The 26,035-nt window shown below is 34.0% G+C and overlaps 1 protein-coding gene and 1 long non-coding RNA gene across 2 annotated transcripts in view; both read right to left on the bottom strand.

Moving 5' to 3' along the window:
- Nucleotides 1-579: 579 nt before the first annotated feature.
- Nucleotides 580-12,577, bottom strand: LOC139685837 (uncharacterized). The gene is made up of 3 exons (XR_011700232.1): nt 12,414-12,577; nt 9,355-9,583; nt 580-662 (listed from the first exon to the last, which is right to left on the bottom strand). It is a non-coding gene; the product is annotated as an uncharacterized lncRNA (long non-coding RNA).
- A 3,356-nt stretch (nt 12,578-15,933) lies between these two features.
- The window catches only part of LOC139700722 (uncharacterized), a 118,895-nt gene continuing 108,793 nt past the window's right edge, over nt 15,934-26,035 (bottom strand). The window contains exons 12-15 of the mRNA XM_071599186.1: nt 23,099-23,311; nt 20,317-20,436; nt 20,085-20,225; nt 15,934-17,845 (exon numbers count right to left, since the gene is read on the bottom strand). Of these exons, the coding sequence (XP_071455287.1) occupies nt 17,774-17,845; nt 20,085-20,225; nt 20,317-20,436; nt 23,099-23,311 (546 nt within the window). The 3' untranslated portion in view covers nt 15,934-17,773. The remainder of the gene's footprint in view (nt 17,846-20,084; nt 20,226-20,316; nt 20,437-23,098; nt 23,312-26,035) is intronic.

Here is a 26,035-nt window from a genome sequence, read left to right as displayed (position 1 = left end):
ACTCTACATTAGACCCCTCTTCATCTCTGAGTACTGTCATCCTCCCTTCATCCCGTCCAATATGTAACTTAATCTATTACAGGCTGTTGTCACATTTATTTGTATAATTTTTGCAAAACATATAATTCCACTCCATTAGACTCTCATGAAGTTTTGTCATGATGAGTTTTTATGAAATATGATCAAGTTTGTTTGATATCTCCCTTGAACCTCTTTCAACATCAAAGAAGCAACTGTATTCATGACACAAAATAATAATAAGCTTAATAATAACAATCCCAACAACATTTCTCAATTGAATAATATATATTATATACATGTTAATATAATGAAGTCAAACTTGGTAGAACTGACCGTCTGTAGTAAGAACAACATTCAGTGTTGAATGTTAACCCATGTAATTTGAATCTTCACATATAGGATGCAGGTGATTTTTTTTAACCATAATTCTGGAAAAAGGTGCATATTACATGGCATCAAATACAGTAAGAACAAGGACGTTTCTTGTGGGTAAGAATTAGGTCACTTAATGTAGCTAATTATTTATTTTTTATCGTTGAAATCTAGAATCACCTACCAGAATTACAGACTGCATAGCACTGCTCACAATAGTGTAAACACCTGAGAGACAGTCTAGTGAAGAGACTATACACCATAATAACCTGTAAAAGCATTGGCAAACATGACCATGCCAATTGGGCAATAAGAGAAATATGAGTGAATGCTTCTAAAAAAGGTTTACTTCAAGATTGAATAAGTAATAACTAATTCAATCAGGAAAATGAACTTCATGCTGAAATGGATACACTCACAAAGATGATAATACCTATTGAGACAACTATTCACATTATCCTAGAAAATATTCTTTCTGAATGTTATTCAAGTCTGAGCAACTCAAGATTACTCTAAGTAATTTTTTACACTTTTATTATTCTTTGTTTATCTTTTATAATGTTTTCATTTGTTTGTAATTAAATTTGCAAAATCAAAAAACACAGATCCCATTACAATAGACCATTAACAGTAAATATCAAAGAACCAATATTTTAGAAAAAAATATCAAAAGTGGTACCAATTGATATAATTAAATTAACAAAGAGTGATTGAGGAACATAACTGAAATTACAATGAAATACTTACAATGATTGGGGAGATAGGTTTATTGGTGCTACAATGGCTCCAATCACATCAGGCTTACCTTGCAGAAGATATGCAGGACATGCGGTATTGCTATGAAGAAGCTACTATATACTTTTGAGGCACTTAGTTGGACAATATAAAGGTGAAAGAGTTTAAGAAATATGCTATTTCTCACTAAATACATCTAACAATGGAGTTTTGCATTTATAACACATCCCTAAGAGTAATGATATGATATTTGAACAAAATACACAGAAAAGTTGCCCAGTTCATGCAAATTGCCAAAAAAATACACAAAAGCACGTACTTCACAGCTGCTACATAATCTGGCATGAAAGACTAAAAAACTCCTCACTGAGCTAAACATATGTGATGTACATGCTATTTACTAGATGGAAATGTGATGTGATGCATTCAGTGGATGAATAAAAGATTGAATTATTACAGAGGTTGGTATTAAACAATTAACTTTCAAGGAAAAGTCCCAGACCATAGTGAGCATGGTAGGTAATATAATATGTTCACCATATAGTCAAACATACAAATTCAAGTTTAGTTCGGTTTCTGATGACTGCCATTAACTTTTGTAGTGTTATACATACATTTACATATAAAATAGGTTATTTATATGGATGTAGTTAATTTCATCCACACTACTACATGTAGATTTTACAGTAAGTAAGCAGAACAGATATTACAATACCAGTTTATTTAAAAATTATATTGAACACATTATTTTGGAGCTCTAAGCATTATGGCATCCCATTAAATACAATATAGTATTAGGCATACATGTATGCATGCAAGTATTCACTTACTTCTCACCTTATTTAAATCAGTATAATTTTGCAATAAATTAACTAAAAATCAACTTTCGATGACAATAACATGCTATAATCTTAACATTTTAGGAAGGCTGAAAAGCATCAATAAATCACATATTTATCTGAAATCAAAATTTTACAAACACCATGAAAATATATACATGATAAAATTAGCTCAGATATTGTTATGGAAATACATTTTTAAACCATACAGAAATTTTATAGACAATGTTAACCCTGGGGTAAATCAGTATTATGAAAAATAATACATAGGTATGAGAAAATAATTAGAATCTTACAGCTTAAGGATATTGAAAGGAGATTGAAGAATTTCTTCTTATAGAGATAAAATATTAGTTTGACTTCTGATTACAACCAATATGCTTTTATAACCTCACCTTGAATGATACCAAAAAATGTTGAATATGAGGCAAGTATTATCCAAGACCATTCCTCTAATAATACCTCTCCCCAATCCTGGAAGCATCCCTTTCCTTCATGGAAAGACCTAACTACCCCCCCCCCCCCTATGAACCCACCAATCACCTTTCCTGATGCCTAACACCCCTCTCCTCCTTCCCATCAATGCCGATCATAACCCTCTTTCCCCTCCCTCCCCCAACTCCTTCCCACATGAATGGTATATAAATGGACAGCAAATTGACTAATTTATATGTGATGATGCCTAAGCGATAAAACTAGTAGTACCAAAATAAAGAACAGTGGAAAAATACTTTGAGTTCTTAATTTAATGAACAAGAACTTCCACGAAGTTGAGCCAGAAACAATCGACTATATCCCAGACCATTGCTGAGCCAAGCATAAGAATCATATAAACATTAAAGTCACCAAAATTTACAGCTGTGATGAACTAGCATATGAAAATGTTGAATATACATAAGAAAATAAATTCTTAGGATTTTCTCCAAATGACATTTCAGATATGCACTCATTTAATTACTCTTCAAACATATCTTACTTTTAAAACCCTTCATATAGAGATACTTAAAAACCAAGCCTTATCCTCTTCATTTGTTCCATTATTTGACTAACAATTCACATGTTTCTTACCATCATAATCCTCTTCATCTGTGCCTTATTTGAAATCCTCTTCACAGATGCCTACCCCTTATACATGTATTCCCCTCCCATTGACTCCAACACCTTAGTGGTGGAAGGGCTTCTGAGTTCCAATGAACCCTAGAGCTGTGCTGGCAGGAGCAATTATCATTGCTCCTGCCAGCATAGCTCTAGGGATCATTGGAGCCAGCACAGCACAGCCAGTTATCTGGCCATTTAGTGATGGTGCCACGTTAAAAACTATTGAAGAAGGCAATGGGACATCGCCTCAATTATCATTCCGAAATTCTATGATGGACAGAATAGAGGAAATCAGTCCTGGAAACTACTGGATGTGGTCCAATTGATTGTGTGTCATGCCCAGCAGCGGGAGAGGCAAGGCTTCCACAGTCCTCATTGCACAAAACCCTCGCAAAGGAAAACCAACAGTGGCAGGACAAAAGACGCAGAAGAAGACCAAATTAATAAGAATAGGTACTTGATATATTAGGACAATGTTGAGGACAAGAGAATTAGAAAACATAAAGGGAGAGATGGAAGGAGGAAATAAAGATATTTTAGGTGCATGCGAGGTGAGATGGAAGAATAGAGGGGATTACTACAGTGATAGTTATAGATTAGTATACAGTGGATGAGACGAGAGCCAATGATGGGTGGCTATAATATTGAATAAAATAGTGGGAATAAGTGCAGTCAACATAGAGCAAGCAACAGATAGAATACTTACAAGTAGAAATATCATAGAACCCACAAACTTGATCATTGTTAAAGTATACATGCCACCAAGCAATCATAACTACTAAAAGGTTTAGGAAAAATATGAGGAAGATTCTTTATGGACTGATTCGTAGCATCTATGAGGAAATTTTGGAATTGGAACTAACTACAAACTAGTCAGTAGGTAGTTAGTTCCTATTCCAAAAAGGTAAAGGCTACTTACAACACTACTCATGTGATGACTACAGAACAACAAGTTTGCTATCCCCCTCAACTTAGGTGGTTCTCAGGATCACCAACAAAAGGATGGAGATCAGGGCAAATGATTACTTAGGTGGTGATCAATTTGGGTTTAGGAAGGGGATATAAAGGCACGATGCCATTGCAGTACTGAGATCACTAATCGAGATGAATATAGAGTACAATCAGGATATATTTGCCTGTTTTATAGATTTTGAAAAGGCATTTGATAGAGTGAATTGGGAAAAACTTACGAGTGTATAGCAGAAAATAGGAATATATTGGAGGGATAGGAGGTTAATCCGCACCTTTTCATGTCTCAGACTGCTCAGGGGCGAGTGGGGAACAGAGAGTACGGATGGGCAGTGTACGGAAGAGGTGCAAGGCAGGGTTTTCCACTGTCACTGGTGCTGTTCAATGTATATCTGGAGGTAATGATTAAAGACACATAGGAAGAACTGGAGGTAGGAAAGAAAGTTGGAGGGGGATCCATAAAATCAGTTAGGTTTGCTGATGACCAAGCTCTATTTTGTCAGTCAGCCAAGGGGTTAAAAGTATCGCAGAGTGAACTGGAAACTCGGTGCGATAGATATGGAATGAGATTCAGTATAAATAAAACGAAGGTAATGCAGTTTTCTGTAAAGAGAAAGGCTAAGCTTAAGATAAAAATAGGAGGGCAAAAACTAAAGCAGGTGGAACAGTTTGCATATCTCAGAAGTCTTTTGGACCAAATTGGTCAAAGTAGTAGGGATGAAATGAAAAGAACTGCACTAGGCAAAGAGGCTTTCACAAAGAGGAGGGAATTGGTGACAAGGACCTTGAGCAAGATCGTTAAGAAAAAACCCGTCAAAATTTTGATATGGAGCTTAAGTTATATACACGTGCAAACATGGTCACTGAAGGAGGATGAATATTGGAGGTTTTTGAAATGTGGAAGTGGGATAGAGAAGGTGAAATAGACTAGGGATTGTTGAGAGAAATCATAAGGAAGCAGGAAACATGAATGAAGGGCATATTGATTAGCACTGGGATGTTGACGACTGATAGAGGGGAGAATGTTAGGCAAACGAGGAAGGGGCAGGAATAGGATTTGGATTAAGGAAGGAAGTACACAGAGATGAAGAAGGGCTTTTTGTTGAAGTAGTAGGATGTTGGGTTGTATTTTTTTAGGATAAACTAAATCTTTGTTTGGCAGTTGTGTCCATCCAAAACCTACCTTAATTGGTAGATTATCTAATAATTATCTGTGCTCCATTATTTCCTCCTCACTATGCATCTTCTTGTCACTTCAACATCCTTTTCCTATACACCTTCTTCCACATATCCTTCATGTGTACTCATAATTAGCAATATGAGCAACATTGTTGGTTCTGAAAGTGACCATTAACAAATGGTGAGGGGAGGGGAATTCCCAGAATGATTGTGCCCCTGCTACTTCAGTTTACTCTTTGTACTCCTTTGCCTAGCATCTTAGTGTCACTAGCGATCACACCTTCTTCCAAACTTGAGGTCAAACTTATTATTAGTGATTGTTTAATTATAATAATACATTTTATTTGTCCAGCGATCAAGTGGTTACAACTGTTACACTTGATATAAGACACATCAGGGGAAAGTGACAAAATACATTTGTGGATACAAGACATATCAGGCATAATCAAGAAATTCAGCAATTGAATAAAACATTTTTAATTTTAAGAACCTAAGTAGATTGACTTTAAATGCAGCCACACTTTTATGGGCCTTAATCTCAGCTGGGAGTTTATTATAAAGTTGAAGGCCCATTAAAGTTGGGCCAAAGTTTAACATTTGTTTAATAATTGTTTGATTCAAAGTTTAACATATTTTGCACATAGTTCAATAAATGACCTAGAATAAAAATCCATCTAAGGAATGCCACAAAAGAATAAAAATAACAGTAGAAATGGAAAGGGAAGTCATTGAAAATTGGGAATATGGTGTGATCTAGGCTGATCTAGTATGCATACCAACAATTGGTCATCAACATCAATTTGTATTTCCTTCAAGCACAAGTACAAAATTAAGGAGATGGATGATTCAAAGAGAGTAATAAGAATATCAACACAACGGGCATATAGTCTCAACAATGTCGAAAGGTTACTTCCCATATGATAAAGGAAAAGCAATTGCAATGTGACACTATTAACGAGAATATCATTTGTGAGAAAGGGAGAGCAATTTTCAACAACCTTGTCAGAAGATGTCAGGATCATCAACAGTGGAAGAAGTATTTAAGGGAATCCGTGCATGGTTCAAGAAGTTTACAGGAAAAACCGACATCCATAGCATTGTGAGACATGGTGAAACAGCAAGCTGTGAGTCAAAGGCAGCAGAGAACTTCATCGGTGACTTTAAGAAGCTCAAAGATATTTGGGTTATCCAACATAAAAGGTTTTCCATTGTAATGAGACGGGAGTCTTTTCAAAAAAGATGCTTAAGTGAACCTAATTATTCCACAAGTCATAGTGGAAGAGAATTCATTCTCCTGTCAAAAGCCAATGAAATCTGTCCCATGCTATGTAAATGCAAGTGGCTAATTTGAAATTAAATCCACACTCTATTATTATTCATGAAGTCAACAAGCCTTCATGATGCATTGTACAAAACTGCAGGCGAAATGTTACTTATTAAATTATTAAAGCAGCAGCTAAAACAAGTGTTTTCATACAGCTTCAAATAAAAAGGAAAGGTACATATCATAAATTTATACTATTTATTTTGATTATTTTCTTTTTTTTCAAATTAGCTTGAATTTCCAATTGCTTCATTCCGCGATCGAAAAAAGGCCACCATTATCCACATTTCTGAACAATTTATGCATATATTTTAAATAAATCTTACATTGGATTTATTTTGTTCAGCCTGACAAATTATCGCATGTTACATCAATTTATTTTAGAAATGTTGCTTCACTAAACAAGTGTTCGCTTAACAAGAAAGATCATGAAACGAATTATGCTCGTATTATGATATTCCACTGTATACCTTAAATAAAATACTCTTCATATATACCTTCTTTGCAATCCTCTTCATATACTATGCCTTCTTTAAATCCTCTTAATATATGCCTTCTTTGGAATCCTCTTCATATATGCCTTCTTTGCAATGATCTTCATATACTATGCCTTCATTGAAATCCTCTTCATACATGCCTTCTTTGCAATCCTCTTCATACAGGTATATGCCTTCTTTGCAATCCTCTTCATACAGGTATATGCCTTCTTTGCAATCTTCTTCATATATGCCTTCTTTGAAATCCTCTTCATATACTATGCCTTCTTTGAAACCCTGTTCATACATGCCTTCATTTATATACTCGTGCCTTCTTTGCAATCCTCTTCATATATGCCTTCTTTTCAATCCTCTTCATATATGCCTTCTTTGGAATCCTCTTCATATATGCCTTCTTTGAAATCCTCTTCATATATACCTTCTTTGCAATCTTCTTCATATATGCCTTCTTTGAAATCGTCTTCATATATGCCTTCTTTGAAATCCTCTTCATATATGCTTCCTTTGGAATCCTCTTCATATACTATGCCTTCTTTGAAATCCTCTTCATACATGCCTTCTTTGCAATCCTCTTCATATATGCCTTCTTTGCAATCCTCTTCAAATAAGCCTTCTTTGAAATTCTCTTCATATATGCCTTCTTTGCAATCTTCTTCATATATACCTTCTTTGAAATCCTCTTCATATATGCCTTCTTTGAAATCCTCTTCATATATGCCTTCTTTGAAATCCTCTTCATATATGCCTTCTTTGAAATCCTGTTCATACATGCCTTCATTTATATACTCGTGCCTTCTTTGCAATCCTCTTCATATATGCCTTCTTTGCAATCCTCTTCATATATGCCTTCTTTAAAATCCTCTTCATATACTATGCTTTCTTTGAAATCCTCTTCATATATGCCTTCTTTGCAATCCTCTTCATATACTATGCTTTCTTTGAAATCCTCTTCATATATGCCTTCTTTGCATATCCTCTTTATATATGCCTTCTTTGAAATCCTCTTCATATATGCCTTCTTTGAAATCCTCTTCATATATGCCTTCTTTGAAATCCTGTTCATACATGCCTTCATTTATATACTCGTGCCTTCTTTGCAATCCTCTTCATATATGCCTTCTTTTCAATCCTCTTCATATATGCCTTCTTTAAAATCCTCTTCATATATACCTTCTTTGCAATCTTCTTCATATATAACTTCTTTGAAATCCTCTTCATATATGCCTTCTTTGAAATCCTCTTCATATATGCCTTCTTTGCAATCCTCTTCATATACTATGCCTTCTTTGAAATCCTGTTCATAGATGCCTTCATTTATATACTCGTGCCTTCTTTGCAATCCTCTTCATATATGCCTTCTTTTCAATCCTCTTCATATATGCCTTCTTTAAAATCCTCTTCATATACTATGCTTTCTTTGAAATCCTCTTCATATATGCCTTCTTTGCAATCCTCTTCATATACTATGCTTTCTTTGAAATCCTCTTCATATATGCCTTCTTTGCATATCCTCTTTATATATGCCTTCTTTGAAATCCTCTTCATATATGCCTTCTTTGAAATCCTCTTCATATATGCCTTCTTTGCAATCCTCTTCATACATGCCTTGTTTGAAATCCTCTTCATATTTGACTTCTTTGAAATCCTTTTCATATATGCCTTTTTTAAAATCCTCTTCATATATGCCTTCTTTGGAATCGTCTTCATATACCATGCCTCCTTTGAAATCCTTTTTATGTGTGACCTTAAAATCTATGCATATACCTTTTTTAAAACACGCTCTTCGTATATCCTCTTTGAATTCCTCCCAGATAACCTCCTTAATGATTTTGAATATCTAATTATAAAGCCAATGATTAACTAAAAACTGTCATTTTTCATGATGAATAATAATGCTTCAATAACACGGTTTTATTTATGTCAATCTACAAAAAAATCAAAGAGCTGTGGGATATACTATGTGTTTCCTAAATCAAGTTTTCGAATAATTTTAACTGAAATGCAGAAATTTTACAATGAAAATAATCATTTGTCTTGACAGGGATTCATACGCAGAGCCATAAAATCTGGCAAAGTGCTTTAATTAGTTTAGTCACAAGGCAAACTCTTACAAAGTGATTTTTTAGTGCCTTAAAGAAATTCAATGCTCCTACCTCTGTAATAATTTCACACTTTGAAGTGGCCATGGTACATTGAACTTTCTAGTGGACATTCATTTGAGAAAGTGAGGACTGTTGATATCATCAAGATAGGTTCGTTAACTATAGTTATATTGAACTTTAGGAATTACAAGACAAATAATAAAACCTGATATGCATACCATTCAGCCTTATGTAGATGTGTTTTAGAATCACAATTTAATGTTTCATCCAGAATTTGGTGGCAGCCTCCCTCCTTAGAAATGTTTCCTCTCAGCATCAAAGGGCAAATCATTCTCAATCCAAGCAGGAAAATTATTTTTCCAATGCTAGCTTATTTCACATGCAGTGAATTAATCAGCAAGCCACCATCAGCCATGGATTCATTTCTTTTTGCATTTCACACATAGCCTGGGAAAGGCAAAAGCACATATTAGCCTTCATGAAATTAACTTAATTCTTTTATATTTTTAAAGAAAATAGGATGACCATCATAAATGTAGGTAGGCATTACAAGGGAAAATTCATTTTTCAAATACTATAAAAATATAATTAGATTCTGAGTGACAGGGCCAATATATTCTTTTTTATGCTCTCATTACTTGGAAACAATAAATTTGCATTTGGATTATTTATCATAGACCAATTAGAAAGCTTCTAATTGGCTTTTCCACGGGCCCTACTTATTTTAGAAGAATGACAGTTAAAATGGAAGTTTTGACCTAATTTGTATAAAACTGCCCCAAAAATTCACACAGTAGGATTCTCACTCTTACAGAATGCTCACGTCATAGGCTAGGACTTGACTAAGAAAGTATACTATTTGTTTTAAAGAATACAGGTACACACGATACATATTATGAAGAGACTAGATAAAAAATATGTAACTCAATATTGCCAAATTCATTCTTTACACATTTAGAATTTGCATAACATTCGTGAAAAGTACCAAAATACAATCAAAACAGTAATATTTTTTCAAATTTTCACTTCATCAAAAAAAGTTGTTTCTTCATAGGTGGCCAACGGTGAAAATTTTCCCTTCCTTCACGATGTAGTTGGAAAAAGGATATCATCTAAACATAATGTTTTAGTAAATGGTGCACCATTAGAATACTATAAGCCAGGCCTAGGCCATACTCTTAGCAATAAGCTTTGTTCACGGAGAGATGATTTACTTGACAAAGTAATTACATTTTCTATCCCTCAAATCACTTAACCCCTTGTGTATCTCTGCAACCTGTCTCTGTCAGAAGGTATTTTTTCATCAAGCCCAAAGTTGAGAAAAGTTATACCAATTCATAAAAAGGGCAATGTGAATGAAGTAGAAAAGTACAGACCAATAAGTTTAACCTATGGTTTTTCTAAAATTTTTGAAAAGTTTGTTTTAAAGTATTGTAAACTTCCTAGAAAACTGTTTTCTCATCAACAACATGGTTTTAGGATAGGTAGATCAACATCTACGTACAGCACTCCATGAATTCATTACAAATGTATTACATACTATGGGCAATGGGGATATACCTTGCTCTTACCTAGCTTTTGACACTGTAAATCATGAGATTTTGTTAAGGAAATAAAAAAAAGATATTTTGGGCACGTCAAATAAATGATTCAGATTATATTGTTGAGGGAAGACATCAAGTCGTTGAAACATAGTTAACTATAGTAATCTTTTTGAACCTACAAGCTACTAAGCAAACCACCAAACAGAAGAACAATATGTCGAAACAGGTGTTCCTCAGGGCTCTATCTTGGGTTCATTGCTATTTTTACTCTACATAAATAATATTCCAGATTGTATCTATGATGCCAAAGCCATTTTTTTGGTGATGAAACTACCATTCTAATAAATGCCAAAACCAATCTTGAGCTACAGCAAAAAGTAGCCTCCCCAGCTATGTCTTCAAAACAACTTATTGTCAGTACATGTACAAAAAGCAGTATATCTACATTTTGACAAAAATCCATCAGACAGTTTAACTCTACGATAGGGACCTAATTTTTATTGACAGCGTACATTTCTGGAGTGTTCACTTTGAATCATCCCTAAAATGGTTCTACACATTTGACTTCAAATCTAGACTTGATAAAACTCTTTCTGCTAAGATATTTGTTTTTTAGTAGTAGCCCAAATACACTAAAATGTCTTCATCGTTCGAAGTTTCAATCTCAATTATCATATGGCATTTAATTCTGGGGTGGCTTAAGCTATAACCAAAAGATTTTTAATACAAGTTCAAGGAGGTATCTTAAAATTACCTTTAAGGTACTCCTGCAGACCTCATTTTTATGAGCTGCAAATTATTATAATGGCAGGCTACGCTACTTTAGGTATACAAACTATTCTTATTATTTGATAAGGATAACGTAAATATACACAAAAAACCTATACTCAACATCGTGATACACATACTTAGCTTGACAAACACTAATGCAAGGTCACCTAATTTGAGTGGCGAGGGACCATACTACCAAGGAACCAAAATTTTTTAACCTGCTTCCACCAGATTTGAAATAATCTCCTTGAAATACATAAAGTGTAATCTTAAAGCATACCTGTTAATTAAACCTTCGTACTTTTTGGATGAATTTTGTGCATTATGTAAAGACTAGTCTAAAATGTTTTTTTTACTATCCCAAAGTAATGTACATGTTCAGAAACAAGGCCACTGTTCAACAAATGCATTTAAATTTTCCTCTTTTATTGAATAATTCACAATATATTGTTTCGTTATAATGTGCCAACATGACCCAGGAACTAATTTTCAAATGAAGAACCAATAATGTTGATCAATAGATACGGTAGCGGTATTGACTTGTAGCTGAAGTAGTTAAAACCTAGGTTATGGAAAATTACTAATCTTTGCGATGATGACAGTACTGCATGAATTTTTTATGGGGCAAAATAATTGTCACTATTTTTTTATTCTGAAATAAAATAAAACTGAACTCATAAAAACCACCCAATAGTAGATAAAATTAGGAGGAATATATGGAGGTAAGTAATATCGCAAATATAGAAGGATATTTTTGTTTACACTAGTCTTCCTTAACATTTGTACATCACTGCAATTGTGTACCACATACAAATATTACATGTCACCCACAGCAGAAGATCCGTTTCATGAGAGAGTAAAAACATAAGTAAATGAAACGTCGGAAAAACTTTAAACTGCTGCGTCTATGCTAGCAATCCTTTGATTATAATGTAAAAGTAAATTATTACTTCAAACTCAACTCAATGTCCCGAAAACATGGATTAAAAAATTCACATGGGCACAAAAGTATTTACTTCTTCACGAATCGAATCAATGGTTATAAATATAAAGCCATCGTCACCAATGCGGTGCACGCAATAGAATTTGCTAAATTCGGTGCACTTTTCATCTACGATTTTCAATAAACAAGACTTCAGCATGTAATGACAGTAAGCATTAAACAAATGACAATACCAAAGCGTGTTAAATCAACCAGATATCACTATACTAAATGCTACATATTTTTAAGTTAATTATCTGGCTCTGATCGTTGTTTATCTCATCTGAAGCTTAATCCTATGCCCTCGAACGACTGTTCAACTGCGTTAACACTGTCAGACACAATGGCGCTCGCCATTAAGATGAGTCCAAACTATTCAGCCATTAGATTGCACATGGGGCGGTTGGGACAATAAGTCACGAATCATTCAATTGAACGAGTCACTCAAGCGAGTGTGATGACTCGAGTCATTAGGAATGAGTCTTTAGTGAACGATTGGCGGTTGGGAATGTATTGGACGGCTGGCTGCGTTGATGACTCAAAAGAAGTCTTCCCATGACTCCGAAACGACTCGGAGAATCGAAGGACTCGCGGTGATTGAAATGAGTGAGTGAAACAAATGCGGTTTTGTGCGTTATGCTGTTTTCTAGGGAGAGAAAAGCTAAGTTCAACGTGAAAATAGGAGAAAAACTAGAGAAGGTGGAAATGTTTATGCAACTCGGAAGTTTGCTGAATTAAGATGGTGAAAGTACTTGGAACATAAGGAGGAGAATTTGCATTAGACGAAAAAGCTTTCACAAGAAGGAGAGAATTGATGACAGGGACGTGGAATAAGGATGTTAAGAAAAGGCTCGTTAAAAACTGTGATATGGAGGGCAGTTACGGACGGCGCGGAAACATGGTCGTTGAGGGGGATGAAAGGTATAGTTTGGAGACTTGATATGTGGGTGTGGCGGATGGAGAAGGTGAAGTGGACATTTAGGAAAACAAATAAGGAGGTGCTAGGCATGATAGAGGAGGAAAGGGGGTTGCTTGGAGAAATCATAAAGAGACCAGAAACATTGATGAGAAGCATAATAATTGGGAGTGGGATGGATGTTGAAGACTATGTTCGAGGGGAGAATGTTAGGCAAGTGAGAAAAGGGCTGGAATAGGATAGGGATTTTGGAATGGGATAGGAAACCATGATAAAGTAAACCCTTTGGCTTCGAGTGTATTGTTCGTCAACCGCCAGGAAACCATACGCGTTTGAACAAAATTATGTGGGCGACGATGTGCAGGTTGGCCTAAATAAACCATATGGCAATCGTAACCAATAAATTTCCGAGTTTTGCGACTGAAAGTAAATTTTCCTTTCGTTTGTTTATTTGCCCTCGGGGCAGCCAGGCATATAAATTAGCCTGGAGAGAGAGGGCAGAAATGCCACAACCATTTCCAAATATCTCACCTTTGAAAAATTGCAAATTCTTTCCTGATAGTAATTAATCATTTATGCAGAGATGCAAGGGTTGGAAGTGTATATGTTCATGTTTAAGATTGGGTCTCTTAAGTTTTAGAGACATAGCTCACATCAATCACAGTGATGAGGGTATTTTATTAGAAATAATGAATTATTGTCAATCACAAGTTCACTGAGCAGTTCTTTTGTAAATCAGGCACACTACTGTCATGGAATATTACTTCTGCCACATGCCAGTGTGGAAGCAGTAAGGACCTTAGAAAATTGAAATTTAGGACATTCATATATGGGAATGAAATATTTTTACAATCATGAAATTGCACCTGTCTTTGTTACCAGCTAAGCCAAAAATTAGTGTCTGTTGGAGGTATAATTGAATAAATAAATTGCCATTTCATTATTCCAAGTAAAAGTAATTTGAAGTAATTATGAATGAATCCATTATAATATTCGACAACTAAATTCCCATTAACCAATTCTTGCATGAGAAGGTATGACATATCACTAACCCCAAGGCATGTAGCATCCATCTCCAACACGTAACTTCAATAATTGAAACTTTCTCCTTCATTGAGTTCACTAAAATCAGATGCTTATGGATAAGGGTCATTTTGAAGATTCAACACATGCACAGTGAAACGCTCCCAAGTGAAATAAATTTTCAAATAAGAATGCATTCTTCCAATGCCTGCAATTTGCCCTAAATACCTTTAACGAAAGGGGGCTCTCTCGTCAAGGATCCTGGACATTGGCAGAATTGAAATAATTTATTAATAATTTTCAACCATAGCTGTTTACCTCTTAAAAAAGGATTTTTGATGCATGAAGGAAATATTAGATGAAGAATTCACAAAAAGATATTGGAATAGAATTCAAAAGTAGTCCCACAAAAGACTATTGTAATGCTTACTATAGTCTTTTGTGGGACTACTTCTGTTCTAAAATAAAGAACTAAATAGAGAACCACCACAGTTGCTGTTAGCGGTGGTTAAGACATCCAACTGCCATCATCAATTTTGCCCCTCTTGGATATGCTCCAAGGATGCTTTTACAAACTGTGATTCCTGGTGCTGGTACCACTAAATTTGCAGGTTTACTGATCAGTGAAAACCTTGGATTTGGTAGAACATGCAAACATGACCACCGAATAAATGTCAATTTGTATATTCTTGACAAAAAGATATATACTATTGTGCACATATCTAGAAAAACACTTCCAATGGTTAATAATGCTTTAGTCTAATGGGATCATATTTAAGGGGAAAGCATCTGCAGCCTCTATGCTATTCTCTGCTCAGAAATTAGTGGCATAATCATTTTAGGTGTTTCTATTAGAGATCCTGGGGATTTAATTTTTCAGGCTCTAAATACATATCTTAAGACTCCCATCATGTATATCTTTAATGGTTAAATACTTTTGGAGAAAAAATCCATACCATATTGAGGAATAATATCATCATAACTGCCATACATTCTATTAAAATAATTACAAACCATCCACCTCAAGGATCTTTTGTTTAATAGTTTTCAGCATAATCAAAATACATTTTACCTGGTTAGGATTTGTTATTAATTAAGTAACATCCTGCATGGGGGAACTGTAATTCCATCTAGAATTGTTTTTTAAACATTTACATAAATATTGATGATTGCATTCATGCCTAATGTTAAGTTAAGCTATAATCTTCTGTAAAAGACTATGAAAGAAAAACAAATATGTACATTAAGAAATAATGTCTCCTATAAACTATAATTTTTAGGTGCATAGGAACTCCTATGTCATCACATATTTCTTCATTATCCCGAAGATCATATTTTCAAATCTCTTCCACTTGTTCCCATGTAAATACGCATGATAGACGTATTTGGATAAAATCTATATATGTATATATATATATATATATATATATATATATATATATATATATATATATATATATATATATATATATATATATATATATATATATATATATATATATATATATATATATACACACACACAAATATATTATATTTAGGATCAATAAATACATCTGAAAAGCAATTAATGGATCTTTATTTTGCATCATTCATATATTCTTATAATGGAATATGTCAATGGCACAACTTAAGGTACATTTACAGTCGAGGATATATGAGACCCAGTGACCAGAGAAAAGCACCATGCATGCTGCCATCACAGATTACTGATACAGGAAAGAGGCTAAGACAAAAACGTAAAAAAAACATATAAATTACAAATTTGCTATCAAAATTTCACTACTTTTCACAAGAGCATACTCAAATTAGGGATTTGAATAAACTTGCTTATTGGTATACAATTTCTTGCAAAACTTGCACACAATTTTTGACTTCACTGAAAAAGGTCAAAAAATAAATTACTTTAAACCTCCATCCAGTGATTTCCTGGTCACATTTATGGTATGTCATCCCCTTCATTTTTCTTAATGGAATTCTTTTTAGTCTAAGTATTGTTTCCTTTACTCAACAGCATACCTTTATAAAAGATACACATATTGTCCTCACGATTCATACCAGAATGTATCTAAATAAAGTTATGAACACATATTTAATGATGTACATTACATGTATATCAGGAAAACAACAGTCAAGTTGCATGAAAATCATTCCTAATTGTGAATGCATAACTATGGTGTAGTCCGTAGTCTACTGGGTTTTGTTAATCAACAATGTCTTTTTAAGTCTTCCCATCTTTAAAATAGGCAGTTCCACAAAAAATGTTAAAAATAATTCCAAATGAATTATCAATTTTTGAGGCACAAGGACAGAAAAAGGTCATTTACACATATCTTTAAATATTTTGTCAACACATATAAATGTTTCATAACTTTGGATAAATGAAGTTCAATTTATCAAGGAAGCAGTGATTACTAAAAAACACATATTTGCAGTGGTGCTATTTGACAATGCTTCTTAGTAATACGAAGATCAACATAAAATGAACAGCCATATAAAAATAAAATGTTACCTGTGAAAAACTGAACTGTGATGTTAATGCATTAAATTGTTTTGGAATTACATTCATTCTAATCACATTCACTTTTGAAATTGTAAAACTTCCAAAGCACCATATAGGTATGCCCAGTAAAATGACTTCATAAATATTAGATGCCTGAGGAAGCTATGCATTCAAAATTATCATACCAGCTTAGCATTTTATCCCTGTGGTGAGTTTTATAGCAACAAACAATAACAATGCTTTTCATTTCTTAAAAGATATATTCTTGTCAGGGATGCCAAAATGCTAAATGTCATATGCATTGGCTTGGATTATACCACCTGACAACTCTGTAAGCAATTCATCCTCAAATTTTACTGCATATACCCAATATAGTCAAAAACTCCACATTTCATTTAAATGAAATTTCTTCATTTGTTGATGACTAGAAAATACTCTTCTCCTACATTTGTTTATCCTGATTGATGGTGGATTTTCCGCAGGGCACAGTCCTGGGCCGGGCACATCCCAGGTTTGCGGAATAATCAGTCCCTATGCAAGGGCATGTATATACAGCATTATCTCAAGCAATGAAACAAAAGCGAGTTCACTGATACACACATCATCACTCATCCCATTGGACCAATCCTAATAGAATCTACACAACCCTCAGTCGACTAATAGCTTGAGGAGGCACTTTCCACTCAACAAGAGGACATTTCCCAATGCCAAAAAAATGCTTCCTTCATTCAAGGAATATCAGCATCTCAAAGGGGAAATACATTCCTTATCTCACATTCTATGCAAAATCATCACAGACCACTCAAGCAGAGCTTTCCTGAAGAAAGCCAGTTCTCTGCAAAGTGGGAACATCCATATTTGACAACCAGAAAACAAGGTCTCATGCAGCATGAAGATTCTATATGTACACTGGCGTTTCCTGACCAGTCAACAACCTGAACATGGATGTAGGCATAGTTTTCATGTGTATCTGTAAAGCAAAAAGAAAGAGCAATTAATCAATGAAATGCCAATTTTACATATTGACTTAGTGTATATGATGGATGACTCTTTCATGGGATGTAAAGTGTCATGTAAATATGTAAAGATGTAATGTAAATGAGAACTATTTCTTTACTATCACATTCCAATTCCGATTATCTTACAAATGGAATTCTTCTAATTCTTAAAAGATCAGCGATAGGGTTAAATCAAATCTTCTGTCTATTAATTTTAGCATATTTTTTTCAAGTTCAAATGCACATAATATTCCTTTCTGTAGCAGAGTCTGAACATGAATTTTGTTGACAGCAATGGCTCAGGAAGTATGCCTGTGAAGTGGAGCCCTTCCACTAGATATTAAGCAAATAACAGTTAAGTACCAACCTAATCAGTGAAATTTTAAGTATTCAGACAAGAATGAAATACTTGTTTTCATTTTTGAGATATAAAGAAACATAGCCATTCAAATTGAATTTTTCAGTGCTTTTACAGTCTTTGGAATGGAATCAGCTCGGGGAGGAAATTTTAGATGAGGGGGCAAAGAGGATGAAGGGAGGAAACTCACTGTTTCAGAGGGAAGATGTCATGATACCATGATGTGACCGACAATAAGCAGGTAAAAATATTTTTTTTAACTCTTCCAAACTTATTTATTTTTCAAAATCCTCAAAAAGAACTACCATTATTAATGCTCTGAATAAACATCTATCAAAAAGGTCCTCTTCCAAATGGAATTTAAAAATCAGTAAATAAGTTCGGTTTCAGTTTTTAAAGTTAACAATGCCATATTGTAAAATTTCATTCAATCAATTGCAGGAGAAGGAAACATTATATTTTGGCATATAAATATGTAAAAGAGTTTTGATCATTGATTCAGCACATATGAAACTCATTTACCATGGCAAGTAGAACAAGGTGATAAAACATCATAAGGTGATATGAAGAAAGTAAATACATTGAGGTGTGCCATATGATTTTGGCAGTTAATGATAACCTCTTCTCATTCCATGTTTCAGCTATTGATAGTGGTTTTAAATAATTGATAGTGGTTTTAAATTCAATTAGGTATTTAACATTGATTAAATGAACATTGCTTACTAAATATGAAAATAATTTGAAAAATATTTTGTGAGCATCAATGTAGCTTATGTGATTCATATGCATGATTCCCATGACTAGTGGAAAAAACAAATGATGATTATCATCCCTTAAAAGAATGAATATAACTATCAGAAATAATACGAAAGAAGATAGACTGTGAATTTCAGAAGTTTTCCCTATAGAAAACAACAACTAGTGACAGAATATTTATACAAGCTGTAGATCAAACACTTTGCTGAGCAGAAGTATAAGTGAGTGTATTACACCTCCAAAAAAATCAATTAAGGCAAGATCAGCAAATAACACTATATTTTCAATAGTCTAGGCATATCACAAGGTATTTATCCCTATAATTAAAATAAATTCTACTCCAACAAATATTTATCACGTGTTCCTCGCGCAAGTATATGAAATTTGTGCAAATTTTCCTAATTCTGAAATTTGAAAACTCATTTATCATTCCAATTTTATAACTATTACTTCAAGCCTTTTTAATCACATTGATAAAATTATTTAAATTGTAATTTATGATCACATGATCTTTCTTTAATTCAGAGGAAATGGTGCTTTGTGCTGTGTATTTGACATGAAAGAGATTTTATGAAACATTTTATACTTACTGCATCCAAGTAAAGAAAGTATATTCCCATCAGATGACTTTGGATAGTTTGTCTCAAGCAATTAATTAAGTCGGTAAACATATGCTTATCTGACATCAAATGAAAGATAGACTTGAATAAAATTAACTTTGTCTTCAGCAATGCAGCTAATTCTTATTCTTAAATATTCTTATCAAAACAAGACACACTGGAAGATATATATCTAAAATATATTTCACAGTAGGTGGATATGCATGCTTTTCACCATGACTGCAGCTTTAGCTTAACATTTTAATTTACATTGGTCCTTCAAATGGTATTAGTTCCATCTCTGAAGGTTTGGAAACCATTAATTTAGTTAACTTCAATAAACCTTAGATTTCATGAAAATACTGATGAGTATTAAAATTGATATTAAGGGTATGCTATAAAACATGATATGAAGATCACTCAACTGAAACTATGGAGGTGAGCTGTGAGGGAGGTATACTTTATGGCCATAGGAAGACATAAATTCAAAAAACTTACCTCCCCAACAGATGTTGCCAAAAGATTCACTATTTTTTCATGAGGAACAGCCACAACACTTTGGTTATTGATTTCTATGATTCTGTGTCCAACACGCACACCACCCCTTTCAGCAATTCCACCACGCAACAAACTACATATCTGTAATTAGAATGTTACATATATTACATATACTCCATTTACTTTCATTTCACCTCATAAATGTTTTTAGAGAAAGAAATGAGAATCTTACCACTCCATTTTGAACACTAAAACCCAACTGGTACTTGGTATCTGGCCGTTTTATTTTTACCTCCACAACAGGTGCACATGGAACCACTGTCAACTTCACTACAGTTTGGTTTTTCGTATTCTACAAAGAAAAAAGACACATTTACTACAATATTATTAATACTCTGCAATGGAATGTGGTGTGGCAAATTTTAAGGAGTGAAAACTACATACAACTGAAAATAAATCAGTGAATAACATACAAGTGAAATGTGGGTTTGAATGAGTTGTTATGTAAAAATCTATTGCTGTTAATAACTTAGATAAAATTTCATTTTCATACACTTTGAAAATAAATATTTTAATCATAAGGCTTTCGTGATATCTTTCTGATGAAGGTTCCATGCTGCTTCCGGGAATTACCATCACGTAGGTTAGCTTGTTGGACAACAGTATTTGCTCCCAGTCCTAGAGGCATCCTCAGGTTGAAGTGATCTTCATTACTTTATGGCCACTATATAGAAGATGCTGGCTGACCCGGAGCACTCTGATTGGTTGTTCCTTGGTGATAAGGTGGAATTACCCTTCTCCATGTCGAAGTCAGGGTGTAGCTGTCCTCACCATTGAAATTATTTAGATTTTTTATTATTTCTACTCGTTCTCTTAGAGTCTCAGGAAATACTAATTTTCCCAAGTTTTACTTTTGTTTGGTCGAACTCAATCATGTGTCCTGGTTCCATCCACGCATGCTTGGCAATTGCTGAGAGTCGGAACTGTCTCTTGTCAGCAGCTCTTTAGTGCTCCTTAATTCTGCATCTAATCAACCTTCCTGTCTGGCTGGTATAGGATTCTCCACATGCGCACTTGATCTCATGTACAAAGGAGTGCGGGAATGAGGGATCTAGTCCTTAGGCTTAGGTATGATGTTGCTGATATTTCTCATTGGCAAGAACCTAGTTACTGCATAATACTTCGGTAGGAGCTTCCTTAATTTTTTAGCCATTCCAGTGATGCACGGAATGGTAGCGTATACAGTTGGCTTTTCCTTTTTCAGCTCTCCTTGCTCTGTTTCCTTGCCAGAATCCAGTCGTTCATCAATTCCTTTTCTTTCTTGGCGGTCCTTTATAGGACCATTTGTTCCGGGCATCCATTTTTCTTTAGTGCTGAGCTCATGTGTTGTTTCTCCAAGGGAAGCGATTCGGTGTCTAAGATGCTGTAAGCACGATGAACTAATGTATTGACTAGTGAGCTCTACTATGACAGGATGTTGCCGATTTTGGGGCCTCAGGAACGACTCTTGTTCTTTTTTCTGGTGTGGCCAGATGACGAAGGTGTCATTGACATATCAGATCCAAAGAGATGGTAAGATCCAACCAGAGCGCTCTGGCCCAGCCAGCTTCTCCTATTTACAGAGGCCAATTGTCCAACAAGCCAACCTATACGATGGTAATTCCTGGAAGCAGCATGGAACCTTCATAAATATTTCAGTTATCAATTTTATGCTTTCTACAGTGGCATCACATGCATAGGTGTGACTTGACTTTTTAATTTTTTTTGAATTAATTTCTTTGCTGAATGTGAGCCTATTACAATATTTCATTAGCTTTAACATAGTGTCTTTATCTTTCAATGTTGCTACAAGCAGTGTGCTTCTGTCATCTTCTCCCATTGCATCAAAATAGCAAAGAGTTCTCTCAATGGTCCAATGTGCACGGAAGTGAGGAATTTAATGCAATGGAATGCATTTTATAATATTATTTTGAAGAATTCTAACATGGTTCCTAATTTGAAGGAAACAGAATTTTTGGGTTCAGAAGTGTGAGTGAACATTTTTTTCAAAACAAGATTTTACATTACAGCCAGGATGGCAGAGCTTGACCCTAAGTGGCATGAAGCTGTAGAAGCAGTAAGTACAGTAAACTCTTGATTATTTGTGTGTGGATTATCAATGCTATCCTTTATCTATCACCTCAAAATTGTAATAATTTTACAATCATAACGATAATTAAATGCTTTGAAACTTCAAGATACTTTTTCAAAAATACTAGTTTGAAATACTTGGCCTTTCTTAAAAGATTTAATTTCAAAAAGTAGTCAATAATATTTAATGTTTTAATTTCAAAATTGTTGTACTCTCTATACTTTCCCATTATCATTAGTGTTATCCGTGCTTCATCATGCATCCTTGGCACGGATAATCGAGTTTACCGCATCAGCATTTTTTTGAGAATTTGCAATTGAAAACCTTAATTTAATGTTGTTTATACACTCTGATGTAGATAAATGTAGGTTTTTGAAAATGGTAAACCAAATTTTCTCTTCAGAGTAAAAACTGAACTAGAGAACAACAATTGTCACATCAGTGAATGAGTATCCAGGCTGAGTCAATCCAGGCTTTGCCGGTATTCAATAAATAATAATTTCATTTTGCTACTAATGCACCCTCTTTTCTAAGAATTACTCATTATCTGCTGGCTTAAGATAACTTTGATAAGAGTCACAGGGCTGAAAAAAAGGCATGGAGACTATTGCAGCCACATTTTTTGAGAAGGATTTAATTTTATTTCTGAAAAGCCAATAATTGAACTTTTTCTGAGTCACTAAACAGAATTTCAACTGAATGTGATAGTATCATGAGGGAAAATAAGGAAATAGTCAGGCACTTTAATAGTCACATACAATCTTGGGAAACAAGGCCTTTGGACAGTATGTTGAGACTGGGTCCTCTTCAGATAGAGGATATTTTTTTGGGAATTTTCAAGAGTAAAAGCCAGCAGCCATTTTCAGAGTAAAAGCAAGCTTACCTTTATATAATTCTGACAGGTTGACAGTGGGAGCCCAACTAAACTAACACCATTAATGGCAATAATTTGGTCCCCAATATTCAGCTGTCCACATCTTGCAGCAGCACCTGCTGGTGCCAAGTTAGCTATCACTACGGTAGGCAGCATGCTGCCCCAACCAGATTCCACTATTACTACTCCCAATATTTCTCCCTTGGCCTTGGGAACCACAACCTGAAATAGATATACTGTTGTTATAATGTCTTGTTCACTAACCCAATGGCATTGAATTCAACTGTTTGAGGACAATAAATAATTAAATATTTCAATAATCATGAATTAAGGTTTTGAACAATCAAAATAAGTTTGTAAAAAAATACAAGATGGTTTCAAATTATTTGATTTTACACATTTTATAACATATTTTAAGATAACATATGGCATTTATTAAATTTTAAAATCACTAGAACAGAGACCTAAGAGTTCATATAAAATGCATATTCCAAGCAAAAAGGTATGATAGCCTTTCCTATGCTTGAACCTAATACTGAATATAATTCAAAATGCACACAACTGCCGGTTGCAATATTCCACCCTTTTCTTTGAAAATGTACAACTATCTTAATTAGATAGGCTGCTGCCATCTCAAACATCACAGAACTATGACTGCTTCAAGTTTTTAACTTTCAAAATTTACTATTCAAATAAATTCCATAATTTTTCCGTGAAAGCATATTTGCCCCCAATTTATCAAATTGAGTATTCAATGATTTTTGAATAACAAATAATTAACTAATTAAATCAACCAATTCCTTTGGAGAACATTTTTATCTACACGAAAAATGTGCAAGTGTTACAACATGATATTCAGGGAAGAGCAATAATTCAGGAAATAAATGGCACAATACTAAAATTAAGTCAAGCCAAAATTGCATACTTCATGAACAATACTGGCATTTCCTTTGACCTGACAGGGAAAACGTTTTAGGGTATGTATTTTGACTATGAAACTACATGGTCTACCTCTTCAATAGTGCCTGCAATCATAACAACATGCTTAATAACTTCCTATTTCTACTGGAATTTTTGGTATTGTTTATACAAATATTATGAAAGAATTTTTGCCAATATTTACTTAGGGGCTAAACAAATGCATTGCATTGAAATTGTTGCTGAATCTTATGATCTCCTTAAAAAAGATAAAGGCTTTGACTGGCGACCATTCTATTTAAATAAACAAATCTCTATATTATTCCACAGAGAGGATGTGGAAACACTAACATTTTCTCTCCAAACTCAAGAACAAGTCAATATGAAAAAGTAAAAATTGTGCATTTTGATAAAAAGGCTCTTTCACACGTTATACATTTGCAGATAATAACACTTCCTTACTCCCATCTTTTTAAATATTAACATTTAAATTCACTCCTACGTATAAACAAATTTATGATATGGCATACAACAATAAATCACTGAATGACAAACAGAAGCTGGGTATAATTTCAACAGAAAATTGATATGGATGCAGATTGAAAATTATGCTGAAAATCATAATTTGTCAGTTTAAGATATACTAATAGAAATTCCATTTTGTATTTTGTAAATGGAGATAAGAAATGCCATTCCTCAGGTCATCTTCCAGTCTCTGAAATTTTTAAATAAAACAAATTGTCTTTTCCATCTAGCCTAGTAACTTGTGGAGAAAAATGGGCAAACAAAATACTGTATGTACTTTGTACAGATGGTTAAAGCTTTATTTAACCAGGTCTCAAAAGTTTTTCTCTAGAGGGTTTTTGAGGTCCTTTCATTCTTGCACAAGGTGAATAGAAAAATGGCTAATAGCTATATAAACATTTGAATGCAAATGAAGGAGCCAAGCAATTCTCTTGATGGCCAGCTCCGTACATAAGCCCACACAATTCCAGCAACGGCAATGGTGGGAGTTAAGAGGGTCACTTTACGTTTACCTTTTGACTGCATCCAAAGAAAATTAATGAGGTAGAGGGAGAATAGGGGATAAGTCTGAGCACTGCACTCATGAAATACTATATAAAAGTAGGTTTACTTGCTGTGTAACTAACCAGATTATTTTATTAATCAAAGGAGACCTAGTTGAGTAGCTGAAATAAAGCAAGTTGGCATGATGATGGTGTTAGAAATGCAATGAATATTGCACCCAAGAGAAAATAATTCTATTAATGATTAATTACAGATATATATTCTATCATTTTAAGGATATAATGTTATTTTTTTATCCTTCATATTTATTATCATATGACAAAATTTTGTTCAAATTTCCGGAATCTCTTTACAAAATTTAATCATTGCCAGACAATTGGAAATAGTACTCCCTCATCATCAAGGGTCTTAGTTATTTTAATTGTACTTGAAATTTTTCAAACTTTGATTACATGGGAGAAGAGGAAATGAAGGGGGTTTTGAAATATGAATACTAATGCACAATACATGTTGCCAATCAGAGTTTGGAAAAATCTTTCAGCAATGGTGAAAATTTGCTACAACCCTATGTAATATACACATGTTACGAATCCACAGAAGCAATCTGAGTAAAGCTTAATTATAGGATCAAATGTGAATAGTAAGCGTTACTTTCAGAGCTGTATGGTGAAGGTATGAATATGACATATCATTTTACAAAAAAACTAGAGCATTTTAATTCCACAATCAACCAAGTTTTTCTAACAGTTCAACAACGAGGACATTTAAGCCCAGATTCTCAGGTGGGAAGAAAAACATCTCCAAAACAGGAATTCCCTGCCTAAAAGGTATATGTTTGGACAGTATAGATATAACTGTTAATGCAGTAAAGACACCTTTCATTAAATTCCAACCATTATTATCATAATAGAGGTTATGAATAACAAACAAAATGACTATTGAAATTTTTCAAATATGGAGTCACGAAAAACTTTGATTAATCCACAACCTTAGACATTT

The sequence above is a fragment of the Hetaerina americana genome, unplaced genomic scaffold (assembly GCF_022747635.1).
Source record: "Hetaerina americana unplaced genomic scaffold, ioHetAmer1.1.p SCAF_1, whole genome shotgun sequence".
NCBI classification, from domain to species: Eukaryota; Metazoa; Arthropoda; class Insecta; order Odonata; family Calopterygidae; genus Hetaerina; species Hetaerina americana.
This window is presented reverse-complemented; position numbering and strand designations above follow the sequence as displayed.